Here is a 22,408-nt window from a genome sequence, read left to right as displayed (position 1 = left end):
CGTTTTAATATTTATTTTCGTGTGTTAAATGCGTATTAAAAAAAATACCATCTTAAAAAGTATTTATATATAATTTAAACAGTTACGAGAGATTGGGTTGGAGACGGAGATGGAGATGGAGGTGGAGGGTGGAACAGGGGATGAGGGCTTATGGGAGTGACAGTGTCACAGTAAAAATGATATTTAGATGGAGAAGGACAGAATTATTGCAAATTATCACATGTGAAAATTATTTTCAATCTTTACCTAAGAAAAAATATTTTTTTTGTATTTTTAATAAACTTATTCTGTTAGTTATAAAAATTATTTTTCAAATTGTTTTAACTAATAAAAAATGAGAAAATTAGAAATATCGTACATATGCTTAATACAAAAGAAAGAGGGAGAGAGGACACTATACAAAATTGTCAAATAAGTTAATATAGTTACCTGAAAAATAATGTATGTATCTAGAATATCTTATTATGATTTTATATTTAGTATTCGATATCTATATTTAAATTCGATATATATATATATATATATATCATATAAGCTTTTAAAGTGTCAATGCGATTGGTAACCAACCACCAATAGCTATTTAATTAGATATATTATTTATTACCAATAATGACATGTTTTAACTGCACCTAATATAAACCCCACTATTTATTTATTTTTTTCATTTTGTGCTCCTTTTTTAATGATTAAACTTAGCTCGAGCGTAATTATATGTATTATATTAGATATCTGATAATTACTATCGAGAAAATATAGAAGAATTTTAAATTTGAAACTCTCCATTTAAGAGATTATTTATGTAACTAGTTCGACCAAGCAAGGTTCAATATAGCTCTAAAGGTGAGAAAGTCATCGATTTCACTGACTTTTATGACCAAATCTATGTAGCCTTTATCGTTTTTAAAGAGACACTAGCTATCGAGTTATTGACCTTAATATCCCCTTTTGAATTTATTTTTAGAAGTGGTGCATGTTAAACTCGAATCTAATTAATATCAACTCAATCATAAAATATTAAACGTCAATTTCTAAAAGTTTTAGACCGTGATTAAAATATTTTTCTCATTTACATTTTTAGCTTGTCCAAAATATTACACTCAATTTTGGGAATTATTCCTTGGAATTTCCTGCAAACAGAGGAAAAACCAAGAAAAAAAAAAGAGAATAATTGATTAGAAAAATGAAATATTTTAAGAAAAAAAGAATATGTTTTTGCTTAGGAATAAGAAAAGGTATAATTGGTTTTTAATTTGTTACCACTTCCAAAAAAGAAAATAAAAATGAACATTTAAATATTTAATTGTAGAATAATTTAACTCATAATAAGATAATACTTATTATTTAATTTTAAATATATTGATTTATACGAAAACAAATGAGGCCTTCATTTTAAAAGGGCCCCAAAATTTTCAGGTCTCACGAAATATTCATTTTTACGGTTTTTCACTTTTTTCATCTAAAACAGTACTCGTAACTTGTGATTTTGTATCAAACAATTTTCCTATTTGATGATAGATGATTAAATAATGAAAGTAACATTTCACAAAAATCACTTATTTATTAATATTGCTCTATTTTTATTTTCGCATGATACCTGAATATTTCGATCATAATAAAAGATTAAGATTTGTACTTAGAATTATCAAATTTTCAAATGATATTGATGAAATAGAAGAACTATTATGACATATGAATTACCTAATTTTAAGGCCCATTTATTCAAAACAAGAAATTGCCCAACTTATAAGTTTAAAATTCTATAACATAATCAAATTGATTAATTTGAAATCGAACACTAAAAAACCGAATCGAACCGTGTTATATGAGAGGTTGAACCTTAATCAGAGTTCTCGAAATCCCAACCAAATTGCCCAGACGCTACCAGCAACGAAGTGACGGCCCACTTCGTTGCATCGGTAAGTTATAGGCCCAAATAGAAAGTAAGGCCCATATAACAGCCCAATGGAAATACTCAATTAAACTTTGAATTGGCCCAACTTTTATTTTTTTGCAAAAATGAGGTGATACTCTATTTTACGTGATGTTGTTTGACTTTATCGTTGATACAGAGGTTAAAGGTAAACAAAAAGATTTTCGATGCTTATAATCTAAAACAAAGTCATGACTCATGTATCTATGTGGCTAAATCATCTAAGTAAAAAACATATTATCAATTATCGTAACGAAATCACACATAAATTGGGACAAAGGGTAATAAATAAGACCGACCCCTCTTCCAATCTCATCATGACAACAAAGTGTGGCTTTGTATAAGACACGTACAACATATTAAGTGGAAGAAAAATGAAAGATCATGATTAGTGCGTTAGAACTCGGATCAGAAAATTTTTTAACATCCTCACTGAACCTAATATTTTCATTATCCCAATTTATATAACTTACTTTTCGTTTCTTCTGCTTAAAAAAAATGACACATTTCTACACTAAGTAACTATTTGAATTTAAAGTTACCAATTTTATCCTTAATGAAATGTTTTATAGTCACACAAATATCTGTCATTCATTTTAAACTTCGTATCAAGTCAAACTAACTCATATAAAATGAGGCGAAGAAAGTATATATACGAAAATTCATAAACTTTAAATTCCGAATTTTATTTCAGTATATAAAAATGCACTTCTTTTAACTCTAAAATAAGACATGATGGGGCACCAAATTCTTCCGCGTAACAAAGCTTCTCCGTGTATAATTCGTGTATACATCAATGTCATTATTATTTGTTTAATCAAAACTTTAGGTTATACTTTTTTTTTTTTAATTTCTTACATTTGTATAAAAAGACAAGAAAAGGATATTCCAACACAGACAAATTAAAGTGACTGATTAAATAATTAACATGAGATAATCAGTACTATCAACATTTTGGATTATTGTATGAGTGTTAAAATTAAAGTTTATACTAAGATTTTTATTATGTTATACGTGGCTTAAATTCCCCAAGATAACACTCAAAAATCTCAGTTGGGGCCTAGGTGTTTTTAACTTTTCACCAAATGTTTTGTTAGATATGGTGGAAGTTGCATCAATAAGGTCTTTATCGTATTGTTGAAATATTCTTAGAAAAAAACATTCGATATCAGATCAGCGAGGATATATATAATTTTATATAAGAGGTTATATACTGAAAACATATTATACTAGGATAGATAATTAGTAGCACTAGAGATAATTGAGTGTTGTTTCTTTTTCTTTATGCATATTAATTAAATACAGTATTACTGATCTCATAGTTTCTTGTCCTTTAAATTCGTTATTTTTTTTACTTCAAATATTATAGTATTTTATAGGTACTACTTCTTTTATCCTTTTACTTTTTGTCCTTGTCAAACTATTATTTTAGAACTATTTTAAATTGCTTTTTTTTTCGATTGATGATTATCAAAACTAACTTCTTTTTATCTCTCAAGATAGATGAAAAAACTCTATCTGATTAACTTTTGGATATATACGACGATAATAAAATAATTAAAAATAACCAAACACTAATCTAATGTCACATGCATGCTAAAAGCCTAATTATACTTTTTTTTAGTCCTATTTTCTTAGAAAAAAAGATTAAAACTTCGTCATTGCTTTTGTCATTAACACAAATGTCACAAGAATCACACTATAAAAAAGATCATGGATTAGTTGACCAAAAAAAAAGGAGAAATAAAGGAAAATAATAATTAAGTCTCATTTTTTATGAGATTGAATTATATATATGTAGATATCCTTTGGCTAAAATGAATTCATTTTTTTAGTCGACGAGTTTAAAATACAAGTTTAAATTAAAAATAGTGAATATACAAAATTCATCTATAATACGTATATGGTTATGCATAATGAGTGTATAATCCATATACTAATTAGAAAGAAAAAAATAACTTTGTTCGATTATTCATATAGAGATCTCAAAAATATTAATGTTACTTACTATATACAATTTAAATTTAAATTTATTTATATTATACAAAAGTCTAAATTCATGATAAGCACTATATATTTTACCTTGTCCGCCCTTTTCTTGTGATATTTATATTATATTTTCATTTTTCCCCCTCTATTATAATGTAAAAATTCATTTAAAAAACATGATTAATGAAGAATTGCACAAAAGCAAGGTCAATACGTAAATAAACTAACAAGAGTTAGGTTTTTTTTTTAAGTTTTATATTTAAAAATTACATATAAATGTATATAAAAATTTAAAATCAAAGAAACTTCACTCTTGAAAATTAAAAGATACTCATAAATTTAGTTAGCGAGTTTTTTTTTTCGCATCCAAGAGAATAATTTAGTGGTAAATGATGTGGGTTAAGCATCGTCATCAAAAAAAGTCTCAGGTTCAATTTTCAGTAGAGCTAAAAATATTAATATTCAAAATTTGTTAAACCTTAGATTAATTATCCCACTATTTTCTAGAAACAAAATAAAATCACATAGTGTTATAAGCAATATATGAATTAAATTAAATAATTTGGTTCTAGATTTGGTGGAGAGACTTCCAATATGACTTGTTTTTGGAAAAGAAAAAAAAAACAATTAATCAACTTTGAAAAAGAAAAAAATCAGGTCTGTCTGAGATTTTTTTGTGTTTTTTTTTCTCAATAATATCTTCCCTATTTATTAAAGATTTCCTAGATTTAGATTTTCCAAATGTAAAAAACTAAAAAGACCTAGGTGGCATATGCATATATTACATAAATATAATTGATTTTTTTTCCTCTTCGTCTTTAATCTAAAAGTTTTGAATTTGAGCTTTCTAGAGCATGAAATCATCTTTATTAAAAATATCTTAGCTTTAATGTGAGACATTTTAAATTTTAATTTTAATTTAATTGAATTATAATATATATATATACCGGAATTAAAAAAAAAAATTATATAAGTTTTTCAAAAGTGAGTATGAAAAATATGTTTTGATCAGTTTCTGGAACGTCTGGGTACGTAGCAGCCTTTCGTTTTCTTAAGTCAATGAGTTGAAAAGAAAAATCTAAATTGTGCAAAAATAAATAAATAAAATTCATAAGGTTTATTTGGGAAACAACATGAGACACGTGGCAATTAAAAATTTATTTATTTTCATGGAAATAACCACTTTGTATTATTGTAAAAAAGAAATTCAAATCAGAGCCGGAGTCATAATTTTATATAAAGGGGGTTTAAAATCTATAGAAATACATAATCGAAGGGAGTTCGACATCTACTATATATACATATAAATTTATTATAATCATATATAAATAATATAATTTTTCGTAAAAGGGAATTTGAATGAACAGATAGCACCACCCCTGATTCAGATGTACCCTTGGCCTCGTGTATAATTCAACAAAGAAATAGAAAATTTGTTTGTTAATTTTGAATCGAATTAAAATTACTTAATTTGTAATTTTACAACCTGCATAACTAATATGAGTATGATTATAAGAAGAATTTTGTGTACTAGTAATATAGTTGAAAATAGATCAAATATGCTCATATACTATTAAAGATAGTTTAAATATAACCCTCTTTAAAATTTCGATTAAACTATACCCCTTAGCTATTCTGTTGTATTTTGTGTTCAAATATACTCTTCCCACTATACTTTGATACAATTTTGCCTTTAATTTTAACAAAGAGACAAATATTAAAGCTCAAAATTAAATGACATTCACATTTTTAAATACCCGATCCTTTAATTTATTTTCATTTTTTACCCCTAAGATATTTAAAATATATATGGTCAAGAGTTTGAGAGTCTTCCTTTTCCTTAATAAATCCACAAAAATATATATTTTTTTCTTTGATGATCACATATTTAATGTGTTGATTTTATTTTGTTTGAATTTTATGTATATAATGTGTTGACTATGTAAAAAAAAAAACTTTATTGCACTACATTAATAAAGAAGAAGAAATTGTTACATTTTGTATTTGCAATTTGTCAACGACTCTCTCTCATGTATAAATATTATTTGTACACTTCACAATCAAAGGTGTGCTTTGGCTTCATTAGTAAACTAAATTTGAAAATTAATTTAATTTCATTTTGTCTTCTATTTGCAATGTTTGAATGAAGTCATGAACATATAAGATGTTAATATTTATTCATTATACATAATATATGAATAAACATTTTTGTCTGATTTTAATTGACAACTAAATACTGTAATTTTAAGTATAATATATATCTAAATATTTCATTCGACGATGACGTGACACATGAAATTTAAAGGTATCGAAATGATCATTTTATAAGTTGAAATATTCAACTGATGTTGTAGAGACGAATTGAGATATTTAGATATATATTTTCAAAAATAAAATATTTTATTATTAATTCACGATACAAACCAAGTTAACATATATATATATATATTATGTGCCAATTCATTGTATATTAAAGATGGAACATGGTAGGAAACGATTAAACAATTTTTTCTTGTGATACAAGAAAATAATAATAATTTCTTTCCTAATCTTTATCTCTTCTTAAATTGACTCATAAAAAGTTATAAAAGCTTCTTAGAACTTCATTTAATTTATCAATAATTTTAGACCAAATTTTTTTTAAAAAGGTCAAATAAAAAAAGACTATAGGAAATGGAGTATATAATTAAATAATTTTTAGAAATGTATGTCTAGAAGCAATGCCTTCTAGAAGCATAATATTTTCCAACTTTTGTTTCATAAAAACGTTAAAATATAATGAAATTTCTTTGTTGTTTCCATTTAGTAAGACGTAAAAGTCTTATTTTGCTTTCTATATTTGCCTACTTTTATCTTATTTACATATGTCAAATACTCATATATTATACTTTTTTAAAAATATATTTATCTTTAATCGTTAAATTCTTAACTATTTCAAAAGAAAATGACAATATCGAGAAAATATCCAACGTGAAATTTGCCAATAAAAAGTTTGTTGGGAATGTGTACGATCGACAAATCAATTTCTGATAGATTTTATCTAAAATTTGTATTCTATTCGCAAGCATCAAATCATGTTATAACAAATAAGTAAAAAATACACAATAAATTAAATTTTCGCGTTTGATAGAATTTCAACGATTCAATTTTAACTTTTAAATCATTTGCAACAATATTCAAGATAAAATTACAATAATTTCATCGATTCAATTTCAATTTTTAAATTATTTACAGCAATCTAACAATATTTAAAATAGTATTACTAAGAAGGTAAAGTTGTGACAGAAAAATTAATAAAATAATACTAACCACATGTTGGCAAATAAAGGTATATTTGGACTAATATTATAACAGCATGAAAAATATTTACCTCAACTTTGGACCATATGATAAAATTTAATGACATATTTGACAAAATAAGTCTCCAAATAGTCTCATGACAGCTATGTCTCAATCTCAAATATACTTATAGCAAAATCCAATTGTAATTTGATTAAACTATGAAACATAAATTTATTTTACAAAATTTTTGCATGTTACCACATGGTGTCAACCAAATTCCAAGACAACAATCATATTATTCTATTCTCTACATGTTTCAATTTAATTATATGGTTCTGACTTCTGATTTTACATAAAATTTAAAAAAACAAAAGTTTACTCCTCAAAAATTTATATCGAATTTTTCACTTTCAAATTATCGTAAGTAATATACAGATATTTATTTTCAGCTATGCTTTTTAAAACATTAGTGTTTCTATCGTGTAAAAACTATAGCATATATGTCCTTCCATTCTAATAAAAGACTAAAGAAGGATACGCCACATAATCTAATCTATTAATCTAATATTTAACAAATATCGTATCTGTGAATAAGATTATGATAAATGTACGTCCGTTAGTATAAAATGTATATACATATGCTCTAGTTTTTGAACCATAGAGCCACTAATGTACCAAAAATATGATTGAGAGTATTTGACCATCTGCAAATAATTTATGATAGTTCGAAAATATATTTGTTATTTTTTCCTTCTATCTTTTTGATAACTCGAATTTATAACCTTATAATTGAGTGATTCAAACTTATAATCTTAAAATTAAAAATAAAAGATATTTAGTGTTCGAACAACGAAATCGTAACTTGTAAATCAATCTAGTTAATTAGGAATAAACTATTCACCATTCATCATAAATTTTTGAATAAAGACAATTTTCAGTTGGTCCAATATTATTTCATCTTTTCCAATATTGGCTGCTGTCCATTGTTACAATATTCATAGAACTAGATTAGGTACAATAATGTCCAAATGAATCAATTTTTTTTTTAATTTGACTTATTTTTAAAGTTAAATTATATTATATTAATTTAATATTGTAAATAAAAAATATATATATTTTAAAACTATACAAAAAATAGTATAAATTACAATTTTTTGCATATTAATAATATGATGAAAAAATACATCTTAAAAATGTTAGTAAAATTTTTTATAATTTAACTGTAAAAATAGAAATCATGACAAACAATACTCTGACGACGAAAAATAGTATATAAATAGTTATGTATATAAGTCGCAGCGAGTCATAAATTATTGAGTTGTTTTAATAGTTAAAATAAAATTTAAGATGATAAAATTGTGAGGTTCAAGTGTCTTAACTGAAATTGTACAATCAAGATATTTTGTACAATTTATAGAGTAAATAAACACAATAAATAATTACAAAAATAGGTATATATGTAGTTTTATAAAGTTAAAAATTTTGAATTTGGAACATTTCTATTACAAATAAATTAAGTAGCGGTTGAGATCTTATTGACATGATTATGACTTTTTTTTAGTCAACAAAACATTAATTTAATTTTGACCTAAAATGAAGTTAATTATGGTGCTAATTAATTAACCAATGACTAATCTACCTATTGGAGGTTCTAGCATCTATGCAAATATTGAATATTAGAAAAGGCAAATATTATCTCTTTTGCGGCGTACGAGTCAAAAATTTACTAAGCGAATTATATATAATATAAATTACGTTTTAATTAAACGTCAAATCTATCAAAATCTTATAAATTGGTGAATGAATTAACATACTAGTGCGTGTAATTCTTTTGTTGGTACAAATTATAGTGATGGAGTCAAAAAAATTTACCAAGTAAATTTAAAATATAAAAAAATAAATATATGAATTAGCTATCAAAATTCAATATTTACTATATGTATTTTTAAAAGATATTTTTACATACATACGAGAGTAACTAATTTTCTTCTTTTAATGATTTCTCATTAAATAATTTCAAATTCATGAAGGTGGGTAATTAGAGCTAATATTCTGAGGGTATTTATTAGTTGTGATGAAATTAAATAAATAGGGAATAATGAAAATTATTGTAGGGTTTCATATAGAAAGAAAAAAACAAATATTCAAATTAGTGATGCTACAATTGAAATAATATTGTTTTTTTTTTCCTTCAAATTGAGTTTTTTCCTAAAAGTCAGATTGAGAAGTTTCTAGAAAGAATTATAGCAAATTTTGTTTAGAATTTTAAAAGAGAAATTTATACAAAAATTACACGTTTAAATTGTTAAAATCATCTTGCTAAAGCAATTTGCACATATTTTATAGATGAAATCAGAATTTTAATTTTAGCAGTTTTGAAATTTTGAATTACGATTTTTCATGTTAATTACTAAACTCATGAACTTAATATTTATGTAATTAGTTTAAAAAAGATTGACACAAATTTATCGACTAAATCAGTAAACTTTGCTTCTATTTTCAAGAAACTTAGATATATATATATATATAAAAAAAAAGGTTTGATTATTCAATTAAGATTTTGTTATTCAATTTTTTGATGTTGAATATATATGTTATAATTCTAATTATAAATTTAAATTTACTATTAATTAGTATAATATTAGTGAATTTTAAATATTAATTAGTCGATGGAACACAAACTTTGCAACAGTGAAACGCCCCTCCAGGCTCCAAAATTGACTTGTATAAGTATTTAATGCTAATTAAATATTAATAATTCATCAAGTCTATTAATGTGAGATTCTTTTCACTTAAATGTGTATCTCAAAATATTTGCTTCACTGTGTCAATTTATATTTTAACTTTTTTTTTTTGTTATTTTTATTATTTTAAAAATAATATTTTCATATACCGAACAAATTGTAGTAGCTAAGTTGATTTATTTGAATTTTTTATTGTATTTATGAGGCTTCAATCTCCTATTTTAAAATTCTTCCTATATATAATTATGATGTTGGAAAAAAATTAATATTTTTTTCTATTAATACTTTCTTAGAAAAATGATAAAATATATACATATTTAATTCCACAAGATTAAAGAGAATGTGTTAATGTCCGTTACGATATATAATTTTGTTTTATGATAATAAAATTCTAAAAAAAATCAAAACTATTTAGGAGTGTAGTATTTATTAGTTTATTTAATTCATATATATAAAAAAGTATAATAAATAAATGTATCGTTTAATATGATATCAATTGATATTTATACTTTTTAATTTTAAGTGTGCACACATAAACATATTAACTATCATATAATTAAACAAGTAGATACACACGTCCTAATAACTAATAGCGTGAGATGCAATTATCCTACATGGAAAATCACGTGAGATTTTTCATGCAGATTAGTGTATATTTATTTACCTTTATAATACTTCAAATGCTTATTTATACACACACCAAATTAAAAAACATAAATATCAATAAACACCAAGTTAAATGACACATATATTTGTAATTTATACCCAATATAACAACATTTCAGTGTAACAATCAAATCTTTACTGAAATCCATTTTTTATGTTAAGTTATATATTATAACAACAACATTACTATAAAGTAATTTGAGATTTTGACCCCTTTTTTTTACAAGTTTCTTATTGTATATTCAAAACTTATATTGTAGTTAGTCCATTGAGACGAAAAAATATTTTTTTAAAAAGTTATATTTAAAATTCGAAATTAAAATCTCAAATTACAGAAGAAACGACTCCAACACCATATCAAACAAAAAAAAGGTCTTTTTCATGTAACGTTATATAATTCATTCTCTATAACAATATTTCGACAATAACATCGTTATAAACTTATTCGATTTTTTGAGCCATTTATCCTATATTCTCAATTAATTTAAATTTATGCCACGATATATTCGCAAAAAAAATACTTAATATAAAAAAAAATTGAAAATTTAAAATCGAGATATCTGATTAAGAAAGAAACGACTCGTACATCCTTTGGTGGGTAAGATTTATGAAAGTTAATTCGGTTAGTCCACATGGAGAAACCCAATAAAGCAGCTTCCTATATTTGACCGATACCTTAATGCGTGTTATATTTCAATTCATCTTCTCAATATTTTCTCTGAGTCAAATCATCAAACACTTGGCCTTCGTTCTCAAAATTCTCCATTTTCCCACCATTTTCTCTGCACCAAAACCTCAAGAAATCTCTCTTCTCGAGATGGGGTTTTTGAAAGAAGATAGAAAAACCAAAGTTTTGAGATGGGTCAAAACTCTTTTTTTCTTGATTTCTATGTTGATATCACTTCTACTGTTTTCTGCACCAATTCTTATTGTAATTGCAGATACACTTCTTCCTTCACTTTTATTATCTGCTTCAATTTCACTGTCTTCACTTTCAATTCAATCTCTTTCTTCTCACTTAAGCAACTATGATTTTCGATATTCACTTGTTGATATCCCTCTCATCTCCATCGTTAGGTCCGTCATCATTCTATGTAAGTTGGTTCATGATGGAAAATATCTTTTGTTGTTTTAGTTAATAGTAAGTAAAATTTTAGATTAATTTGATTCAAGCATTTTGTCGAACGGTTATGATAAATTAGATAGGTGGATGGATGTTGTATTTTTGAATTGTTTAGTTCAGATTTTGATGATTTTTTTGATAAATTGAGTAATTTTGGCAAGAGGGTTATGAAGTTATGATCAATTGGGATGTTGAATACTGAAAAGATTGAATTTTTTTTTGTTTGATTTTGATTTATAGGTGTTTATAGCTTATGTGATGGACCAAGGTTATCAAGAGGTCCATATTTGGGGATTGCTACAATTTGTTCTGTTTCATCATTGGTGTTTGTGTCCTTGAAGGCTTCATATGTGTTTGCACATAGTTCGAGTATGGATCGAGGAGGATATGTTCGAGTTATGGAGATGGCGTTGTTCGTATGCTCGTTAGCATTGGCTGTTGCTCATGTAGTTGTGGCTTATAGAATTAGCTGCAGGGAAAGAAGAAAGCTTCTTGTTTACAAGATTGATATTGAAGCTGTAAGTTTATTAATCCTCCTTGATCTTAGCAAATTTGAATTTTGGTGATAGTTGAAAAAGTCACATGGCCAGTTCAGCAACTTCTTTATTTACTTGAAATAGTACAACTAATTTGAAAAGTGGGGACTAAGGAAAATCATGTTTAGAGACAACATGGATATGGAATTGCAAGTTGTTTGGGTCCACTAAGGTTGAGAAAGGAAGACAACCTTTTTGTATACATGCTTTCTTGATCAATACACTTAATGGGAAATTTGAATATAGAAATGAAGTAGGACTCTTGATTTTTCGCGTCTTGAGAGGAGCCCTTCGCTTGAGCTAAGGGTCTTTCGAAAACAGTCTAGAGGTAGTTGTAAGGTTTGCATACTCTCTACTCTCTTAGACCCCACTTAACGGATTTCATTAGGTATGTTGTTCTTGTTCTAACCTTGATGGACCGTGTTACTTGGTGTGCATGTGCTTGTGTTGGTGGGAGGTAACAGGTACCCGTGGATTTAGTTGAGGTGTGTGTGAACGGACTCGAACACTACGGTTGTTAAAAAAGGAGGAGGAGACTGACAATACATGGTTTTTGTCCTCTTTCCAATTGCAACTTCCATGTGCCTTTTGACTTGGTCACATTTGGTTTGAACAAGTACTTACTAAGATATTGATTTACTCTCCTTAATTGATTAATTGTAATAGAAATATGTGTTCATTAATCATGATTAAGTGCTAAATCTTGATTTAAAAAGCACATGTCACTCATTTATTAGGTTTTACTTATTCTTATTTTCTGTTATTAACTAACATATTAGCACATGAATGCAGGTCTCAGCATTAAAAACCGGATCTTTTTATCGATATCTTAAAGTAACTCCCTTCAGAAAGACTGAAGTAAAACTCAAATCTACAGAATCCATATCCACATGAAGTTGTTATTTTATTTCCTTTGGACCAAATCCAGTTTCCACAGTGCAGGTTTCAGGTAATTAACTATTGTCGTATCATCATCTTATCTGCTAGTTCACTACATTTTGTACGATAAACCATTAGCTACCTCGAGATTCATACTCATAGCTTGTTTGACGAAACATTCAAAGCCTGTTTATTTTCAGAAATGCATCTTATCATAAGTATCGGAAAGTTACAGTTTGTGTTTTGATTAATCAATTTGAAACAACACTTCTGCCAATGTTAGAGCAGTAATTTTGTGTTCTGTTAAGTTCTCAAATGTGTTTTTCGGGAACAATTACATTTTTCATCTTCCGAAAAACTTCTCCTACTACTCAAAAACACTTGCCAAACATCTCAACTCAAGCTCCCAAAACCTGCTTTAAAAAAGTACTTTTGGAGAGTAGCCGTTTGTGTTTAGCTAATCAATTTGAAAAACGCTTTTTGCCCGTATTAAAGTAGAAGCTTGGCCAAACGGGCTATCAGATTACTCTTTTATGAATGGATTAGTAGTTTCCTTTAATCTTTTGAGTCATGGTACATAACTAACTGACTGTTTTTACAATTTTTTCTGTTTTTGCAGATATATCCAAAGGAGATCTGAAGTCTAATTAGTAAAGAAAAATAGTCTATATATGTATACTATAAAGCATATAAAAAGAAAAAAAACAACAAAATTTTATGTATATGTGTGCAAATGTGGTGTGTTCTGTATCAGCAATTAGTTAAATATAGATACAGTGATACAGGACAAGAGCATTATGATTCAGCACCCATTGCTCTCTCTCTCTCAGCTTACACAACTTGTACAGATATTTGTTCTATTTTAATGCCAATTGTGTTTCATAGATTAGAAGATAGAATTTCTTGTTTTGTCATCTATATAAATTCAAATGTCATCAACTTTTAGATTATTTTTTTTAATAACGTTACTTGTTTTAAGTTATATTATCTACATCATATCCTTTGAGATGTGACCTAATGTGGAATACTTTATGCATGAGATTGTACTTTTTATAACTTATATCGCGAATAGCTCTTGTAAGTTCTCATCTCTTATCTATTAGAGTGACCCTAATTTGCTTTAGGGTGAATTCTTCTTAGTGGTTTTCTAGTCGTGATTTCTTGAAGGTTTCATTCTTCTTAACCGTTTTCTTTTTCTAATTTGAGCGTGCAACTTGCAAGAATCTTACTCACATACAAGACTCGATTCTATATTATTTTATTTGGGACGAAAAGAATAAGATCTACTTTTTTGGCGGGAAATTATCCACCATTCTATCTTATCCACACAGCACAAATTTCTTCTCATAATTTAAAGAAAAGAAATTAAAAAAAAAAAAGTAGTCTTTATTGCATAACACAAGCATGACTCAGATATAAGTATTGCTAACTCAAATGTCAAAGGGTGGACATAAGCTTTTAAAAAGCTAAAAGTGTAAAAATAAGACTTTTTGATGGTTAGGGTTAACCAAATTACAATGGTGATAAAATTTGGGACGAAAAACTTGTAGTGTCTTTCGAGATCTGAAAGGAAAAAAAAAAGATCCTAAAATAAAGCTATTTCGACTTTTGTAAATATTGAAACTCGACTAATTTAGATTCGTATTGATAAATCTTCTTTTGAGAAAGGAGTGATTATATTGTAGACAATTTCTTATCTCGAGATCTAACTCGAGACCTCTACATAAAAATAAACAAACAAAGTGTTTAACACTCCACAAAGCCTTTTGGATGTGTTACAAGTGGTTTCTAGAAAGCTAATACAGATAGATATAAACAAAGATATGAATAACAATAATAATATATATCTTAGTTGTCCAATTTGATAAAAACTAGTTGTAGTATCAAAGAAGGTACAATATCATGACTTTAAAAAATGTTAAGCCAAAATTAAAAAAAAAAAATTATTAGAAAATAACAACTAATTTAACAATCAACAATAAGTCCAATAATCAATAATATGCTCTATAATTTATAGATAAATCAATAATTAGTACTTTATATATAATTTAGAGAATCTATTAACCACCTCTCTTGTTGTATAATTTTTTGAGAACCTTTTTTTTGCTAGACAATTCAAAAGTTAATAGCTAGGCTGTATAGCTTTAAAGAGTGAATAATTAACGACCCACCATATGATAAAAAAGATTACAACTTGATATATATAGCTATACATGCTACTTAAAAAAGCAGAATGGAAAAAATAATAATAGAATTTTACAGATCATGTTCATGCTAAAAAGTCTTCTATAATGAAAAAAGATGACATAATACATATATTGGACCTTAAAATTGGCTTTAAAAACTTTGACCTCAAATTTTTATAGTGCACAATTAGGCACTTTAACTATCATATCTTTCAATAAATAAATACGCGATTTTTGGAGCCAAAGTGCGTAAAATGCAAACGCTCCCACGTGTATTAGTGAGCCAATCAGTGATTGTCAAGTGTCTCTTTTTTTTAAAAAAAATATCTTACATGTCATTTTGAAACTAAAAAAAAATTAAAATTAATTTTAATTAATATAAAAGAGATTCATTAAGGGTAAAATTGTCATTTCAGCAATTTTTACCTTTGTGGGCCTCGAAAATTACTCCTCACTCGCGCAGAGTGTGCATTTCACGCATTTTGCCAGATAGGAATCGCGTGTTTATTTATTGAAAGATGGAATAGTTAAAGTGTCTATTTGTGCACTATGAAAGTTTGAGGTCAAAGTTAAAATTGAAGTCAATTTTAGAGTCCAATACATGTATTATGCCGAAAAAAAGATAATGCCCCTCTTAAGTTAAAATAAGTAAATAATAATACTAGTAGAATCGAAAAATCGAGTTGGACTAAATTTGAACGGTCAAAATAAAATGAGTTAAATATGAACTGGTTAAAGATATTTAAGTCGAAATGAGTTGAGTTAACAAAATATGCTAAATGATAGGTCATAGCCAACTACAATTTATTTTTCTTTATTTGTTTTTTGTTATAGTTTAATTACCTAATAATCCCCCTCACCCCCACCCTTATTATGTCAAATTAACAAACAAAAGAATTCTTAAGTATATTGACAAGTTTTATCATAAATTAATTTGAGTTGCATATTAACCTAATATATATAATATGCATACTACGTATATCTCAAGTGAGTTGTAATTACTCTTTGATCCTTCAAAGACCTGAAATTCTAGTCAAGTTCGAAACAGAGTCTTCTTTGTTAAAAAACGCTATGATACTTTTCGGCTCGAATTCAATTTTAGTCAATCCTAATATAAATACGCTACGTCGGATTAATACCTATAACATCCCTCACCCCACCCCATGAATTAGTTAGTTGAAACGTTATGAAACTACTACCTACAATATGTCCAAGGTCCACCTCAAAGTTTAATTATCCCCATACCTAAAAATAACTAAACTTTTATTGCACATGAAGAAATTTGGACCACTTGAATCCATTAGGGTTTAATAAGAAGATTTTGCCTAGTACTCTAGTAGCTCAAGTCATTAATCTTGATTTATACTGCTTGTAATATCCTACACATGTGGTTTATTAAGCATACACAAATGGCTACATATTCCTATATCAAATGCACCAACCAATATCAGTGTTTCATCCTTAATTAGAGGTCGGGTTCGAGTCTTGGATATGAAGAAAATCTTGTTAGTAGCTACCCCTAAATAGGCCCTGCAGAGCGCGATTCGAATTTAGTTATAGCCCCAATATGGACTCGAGACGCCAAATGGCAAAACCTATCTTCCTTTTAGTTACCTTATTGACAAAAGCTATCATCCCATTTTACTATTAAAAACAATTGTTTGGCATCGTTTATCTAGATATATAGAAATATTATTATAATGAATATATAAAATAACATAATATAAAAAAGATCGATTTCGAATAAAATATGATTATTATAGTATAATTGTTATAGAGAAAGATGAATGTGCTTTAGGGTCGGACATGGTGTAGTAGATAAGTATTTGGTATTCATTTTTAAAAAGATATTGTATTTGGTATTTACAAAAAAAAATTAAAATATCGGATACCATATCAAAATATATAGTATACAATTCACATATATTATTATAATACTAATAAATATATAAAACAATATTAGTACAAAACTAATTATTCGAATGTTGGAATGTTGATTACTATACTTTGAGTAAAATGTCTTTTTAAGTAAACGATTAAGTAATTAAGGGAAAATATTGCCTGTACTTTCTTTTTTTTTTTTAATATTTCTTCATGTTTAAGATGTTATTATGATATGATTGACACGTTTCTTGAAAAGTCAAAATCATAAATTTTATTAGTAAGAATAAATGTAAGTCAAAATCAAATAACTATAGTTATCGATATACCATATTGTAAAATAACTAACTATACCAAATTAATTTAATATGATAATGGCAATAAACTATTTTTCAAAAATCATAATTATCAATACTATATCATGCCAAAGGAACATCTTTTGCATATACTCTCTCGTTCCTTTTTTACTTGTCCACTTTTAACTGACACATCTATTAAGAAAATAATTAATAGCATAATGAGTTTATAATTTTACCCCTATTAGTTATAAAGTGGATGAATTTTTTTTTTATATTTTTCAAAGTAATTAGTCATTTAATTGAGGATATAATAGGTTAAAAAAATTGTCCTTTCTTAATTTATCAAAAATGGATAAGTAATTAGAGACAACTATAAAAGAAAAAATAAACAAGTAATTAGTAACTGAAATATATAAAAGAACTCTAAAAAAAAGTGAAACTCATATCTATTTGAAAAAAGATGTTACAACTTATATCCAATATATGAAGCAACATCTAAAAGTGCATTTTTTTTGTTGGTAAATGTTAATTGACTAATTAAAATCGAAACTAAATATTTTAAGATAAATAAAAGAATTTAAGAGAGAATATGAAGCTATAATAACAGATTCATTATAAATATCAAGTTCGAGTATTGAGTATGAATTTTATTTTTATTTTTTTTAATTTCTCTTGAGTACAAATTTAGCAGTGCGAATTAAGAATAGTCGATTTCGAATGTATGGACCCGTACATCAGATAGGAAATCAAATATGCTACATCAACTAATTTGAGATTAAAGCTTTGCCTTGTTGATAATATTACGTTAAATCTGAATATCTCATATTTTTATTTTGTTATTTTCTTTAGAAATATTTATGTAGATAAAAATATAAAGAGTTTTATAAGTGACGTTTAACCTGCTTCTTTTGTTTTTTTAATTATTTGTTCACTTTTAAGTTGACACATTTATTAAGATTGACATAATGAATTTATCATTTTACTCCTTTAATTATAAAATGAATGAATTAAAATTTAATATTTGAACTAAATGATGGTATAACGGGTAAAAAGAAATTGTTCAAAAAAAAAAAGGAAAAATACCCAAGTACCCCCTTAACCTATGCCCGTAATCCCAGAGACACACTTATACTATACTAAGGTCCTATTACCCCCTGAACTTATTTTATATGTAATTTTCTACCCCTTTTTAGCCTACGTGACACTAGTTCGAAAAAAAAGTCAACCATCGTTGTACCCACAAGATAGTGCCACGTAAGCTAAAAAGGGGTAAAAAATTATTAATAAAATAAGTTCGGGGGGGTAAAAGGACCTTAGTATAGTATAAGTGTGTCTCTGAGATTTCGGGCATATGTTGAGGGGGTACTTGGACATTATCCCAAAAAAAATGTAGATAAATAATTAGCGGACATGGGAGAATTATTTTTATTTTTTGATCTTCAAATTGGTGGTCTTACTTTTTTGGCACATTTTTTTGTTCAATCCTTTCCTCTTATAGTTTTTTCTCAAACTTTACAAAAGTGTCCTTCATCGTCACAATTTAATTCATACAAAACTAATATCGATATAATTTACGAAGTAATCCATGAAGGAGTATAATTTATTCTTATAGAAATATTTGCTATATTAGGTCATAATTAAAAATGCTTTTAACTCACAATATTTCATAAAATGAGAATTAGAAATAAAAAATTAAAGATCACTAATTTGAAAAGCAAAAGCTAATGACTTCACAAAATTAGGCCAATTCATGCAAAAACTTAACAGAACTTACATAAATCTATTAGTTTAAGAAGTGATTACGTGGATATACTCTAGTTTGTAATATTATGAATATTACCAATTTTTGTTGCATTTAGCAATACATATATATCTCGGGATACATGGGTTAAAATTAGATGTATTCAAGTGGATTCGCATGTATCTGAGATACAAAGACAAATCTCGCTCGCCTCCCCCCCCCCCCCCCCACCACCACTAACCTCGCTTGTCACTCTCCTATGTAGATAAATGTGAATCACACCACAGTGATTTGTATAATTAGTCATATTTGTAGATGTATAATTAGCAGAATATAAAAATATATATGTATAATATGCAATTATCTTACCGATATACATATATAATTCATATCTCTCCCACTCTCTATCCTCTCTTGCTCACCTCTCTCCTCCCTCTCCCAATCTCACTCCTCTCTCCTCATATATACAAATATATATGTATAATATACAATTAACTAACCGATATACATATACAATTCACCTCTCTTCCACTCTTTGCCCTCTCTTACTCGCCTCTCTCCTTCCTATAACATGTAGCTACGAATTGTAATTGTCAAACTATAGCTATAGAGAATGAGAACGATTAAATTATTTTTGAGTGGCTATATATGAAAGTTCCTCAATCTAAAAAGTAGTTTTCCAAACTTAAATATGGACAAAGAATGGAACATGTCCAAAAGGAAAGGAAAGTTAGACTAGATTGTCTCAAGTTGGGCCTGGCCCAACAATCTCAAAGTTTTCGCCCTAGAGTTCGAAAATCCGATTAAACTTTAAACTCTAAATCCTTTACTATTTGAATAATAAACAATAATCTTACAAAATCTCTTGTATTTTAAATTTCATAAAAGATATAAAGCTAAAAATAAACTTATATAAAGATTTTTTTAAAAAAATTATTGATCCAAATGGAAAGCTTGGGAGCCTTTCGATAAACAAAAATTGACGATCGAATATACTAAATATTTAATTTCAACATTTTACATGACAACATTGATATACAACCATTACTTTACTCGGTAATGTGGCAGACTTAAGATGTCACCTTTCAATCACAATTATTGATTAGTCGATTGAATTATTTCTATTTTTGGGTCAAAAAGATTGAATATTTTTGTATTAGTCAAATATGGACCATCAAATTAAATGTGTTCAATGCGATCCAAGTTCCTACAACTCATCTGATGTGAATTTTAATTAATTTAAATTGATAAATTTTAAATTTTGAGTAATAAAATAAAAAGATGAAAGCAACATTGAATAAAATAACACATATCCAATAATAAAATGAAATTCTCTATTATTAAAGAACGAATATTACTATTTACCACATTGATAACAAGAAAAATAGTGAAGTATATAAGATAGGTTAAATTCAAGCTCAACATTAAAAAATAAGAGGAATTTCAAAGTACCATAAAAAAAATAATTTTAATATCTCTATATATATATTTACTTTAAATCCAAAAAATAACCTAAACATAAGTGATAAGAGAGACTATGACAACTCCTTATGTCCTATAGATACAATTTGTTTTTCTTTTCTGCTTAAATTATCGTTTAATAATAAATAAGTCAAATAAAACAAATCCATTTGGTGAACATTAAAATTGTTGAATAATATTCACTAGCAAACAAAATTGATATAATAATAAAGATCAAAACATTTAAAATATGAGTTTTGATCGATTTAATTTGTACATGACCAAACAAAAATCCTACCACATGGCCACATCAGTAAATAAAATTGAATGGTGAAATTATTTTTTTTTTTATTAAAAAAAAAGGAAATATAGGAATAAGTGCAAAAAGATTAAATATTTGAGAGTTTTAAATTTTTAAGTTCGGAGGAGGGATCTCGAATCGATAACTCTAGCATGAAATATATTTTTATAAATTATTTTTTTATCATTAAATTATTAATTATCTGAACAGACAAACCCTCACCTAAATCCGCCTCAATGAACACAAATTTAGGCGAACACACTAATCAAGTTAGGCCATACGCCATCAACTCCATTATCATTACACTTATTTAGTAGAATTATTAATTTCAATATTAGTTATCGAGTTAAAATAATTAGCTCGAAAATACTCATAATAATAATAATACTAATAATAATAAATTAAATAGTTCACAATTCATAAATAAGACTTAGGGAGGGTAAAATGAAAGTAATTTTAATTTTATTTTTATAAGATAAAAACGATTATATTTTATTGATCCTAGATTATCCTTCTTTTCTTTTGAATTTGTAATTGATGATATGAATAAGCTTACACAATTTAAATTAAAATATTCGTCATAAATATATAATGGAAGAAAATTTATATGTAATTATTATGGTAGAAAATTGAGAAGAATCCTTTCGACTCCGAAGCAGTCATGTTTATATTTCATATTTTAAACTTAAATCATTAAAAGCTCGATGAATAATTATTTTTGGTTTTTCCAAAAGTGAAAGTTTAAGGCTATCCCATGTAATAGCGGAATAAGAATTTTTATTAAATATTTAAAAACAAACATGCAAAGAAAATTATACATTTACTATATATACATAAAATATTTTCATTATATATATATATATATATATATATATATATATATATATATTATATAGTTTGACACCCTGACTCTATTTTTTGCTCTAGTTTGATCATAAATATTGTGAATGAAAATCTCAAACACTTACTTTTTGGAGGGACTTTGAAAATAATATAAAGATCAAATTGCTTTGCCTGATTACATACATTTGAGGATAAATATTTATAAGTAATTCAAAATCCAAGTCAAATAAATATTTAAAGAAAACAATTAAATGATTAATTCAAAATTTGAACAAACACATATTTAAAGAAAAATTATAAATGTCCAATTCAAAATTTACTTCAAATAGATATTTAAAGAAAAATAGTTAAATTTCTGATTCAAAATTTATGATTAAATGATAGCTTAGTCAGATAAAATTAGAAACCTACTTATACACCACACATGTTCCAAAAGACCAATCAATAAATGTGTAAAAAAAGATATTATCCCTACCCTATATAAATTCCAAGAAAAAACTATATTCTTCTCATTACAATATTTGATTATTCTCCAAATTCCCAAATA

General features: G+C 26.3%; 1 protein-coding gene across 1 annotated transcript; it reads left to right on the top strand.

Annotated features, from left to right (window-relative positions):
* The first annotated feature begins 10,561 nt into the window (after window positions 1-10,561).
* Window positions 10,562-14,099, top strand: LOC101254095 (uncharacterized). Its single transcript, XM_004239881.5, has 4 exons — window positions 10,562-11,705; window positions 11,975-12,252; window positions 13,063-13,219; window positions 13,769-14,099. Exons 1-3 carry the CDS (start codon window positions 11,291-11,293, stop codon window positions 13,162-13,164), a joined length of 795 nt encoding a protein of 264 aa, XP_004239929.1. The 5' UTR covers window positions 10,562-11,290; the 3' UTR covers window positions 13,165-13,219; window positions 13,769-14,099.
* The last annotated feature ends 8,309 nt before the right edge of the window (window positions 14,100-22,408 follow it).

Source organism: Solanum lycopersicum, chromosome 5, assembly GCF_036512215.1.
Source record: "Solanum lycopersicum chromosome 5, SLM_r2.1".
NCBI lineage: Eukaryota > Viridiplantae > Streptophyta > Magnoliopsida > Solanales > Solanaceae > Solanum > Solanum lycopersicum.
The sequence above is the reverse complement of the archived record's forward strand: the minus strand, read 5'-3'. Positions and strand labels throughout refer to the sequence as shown.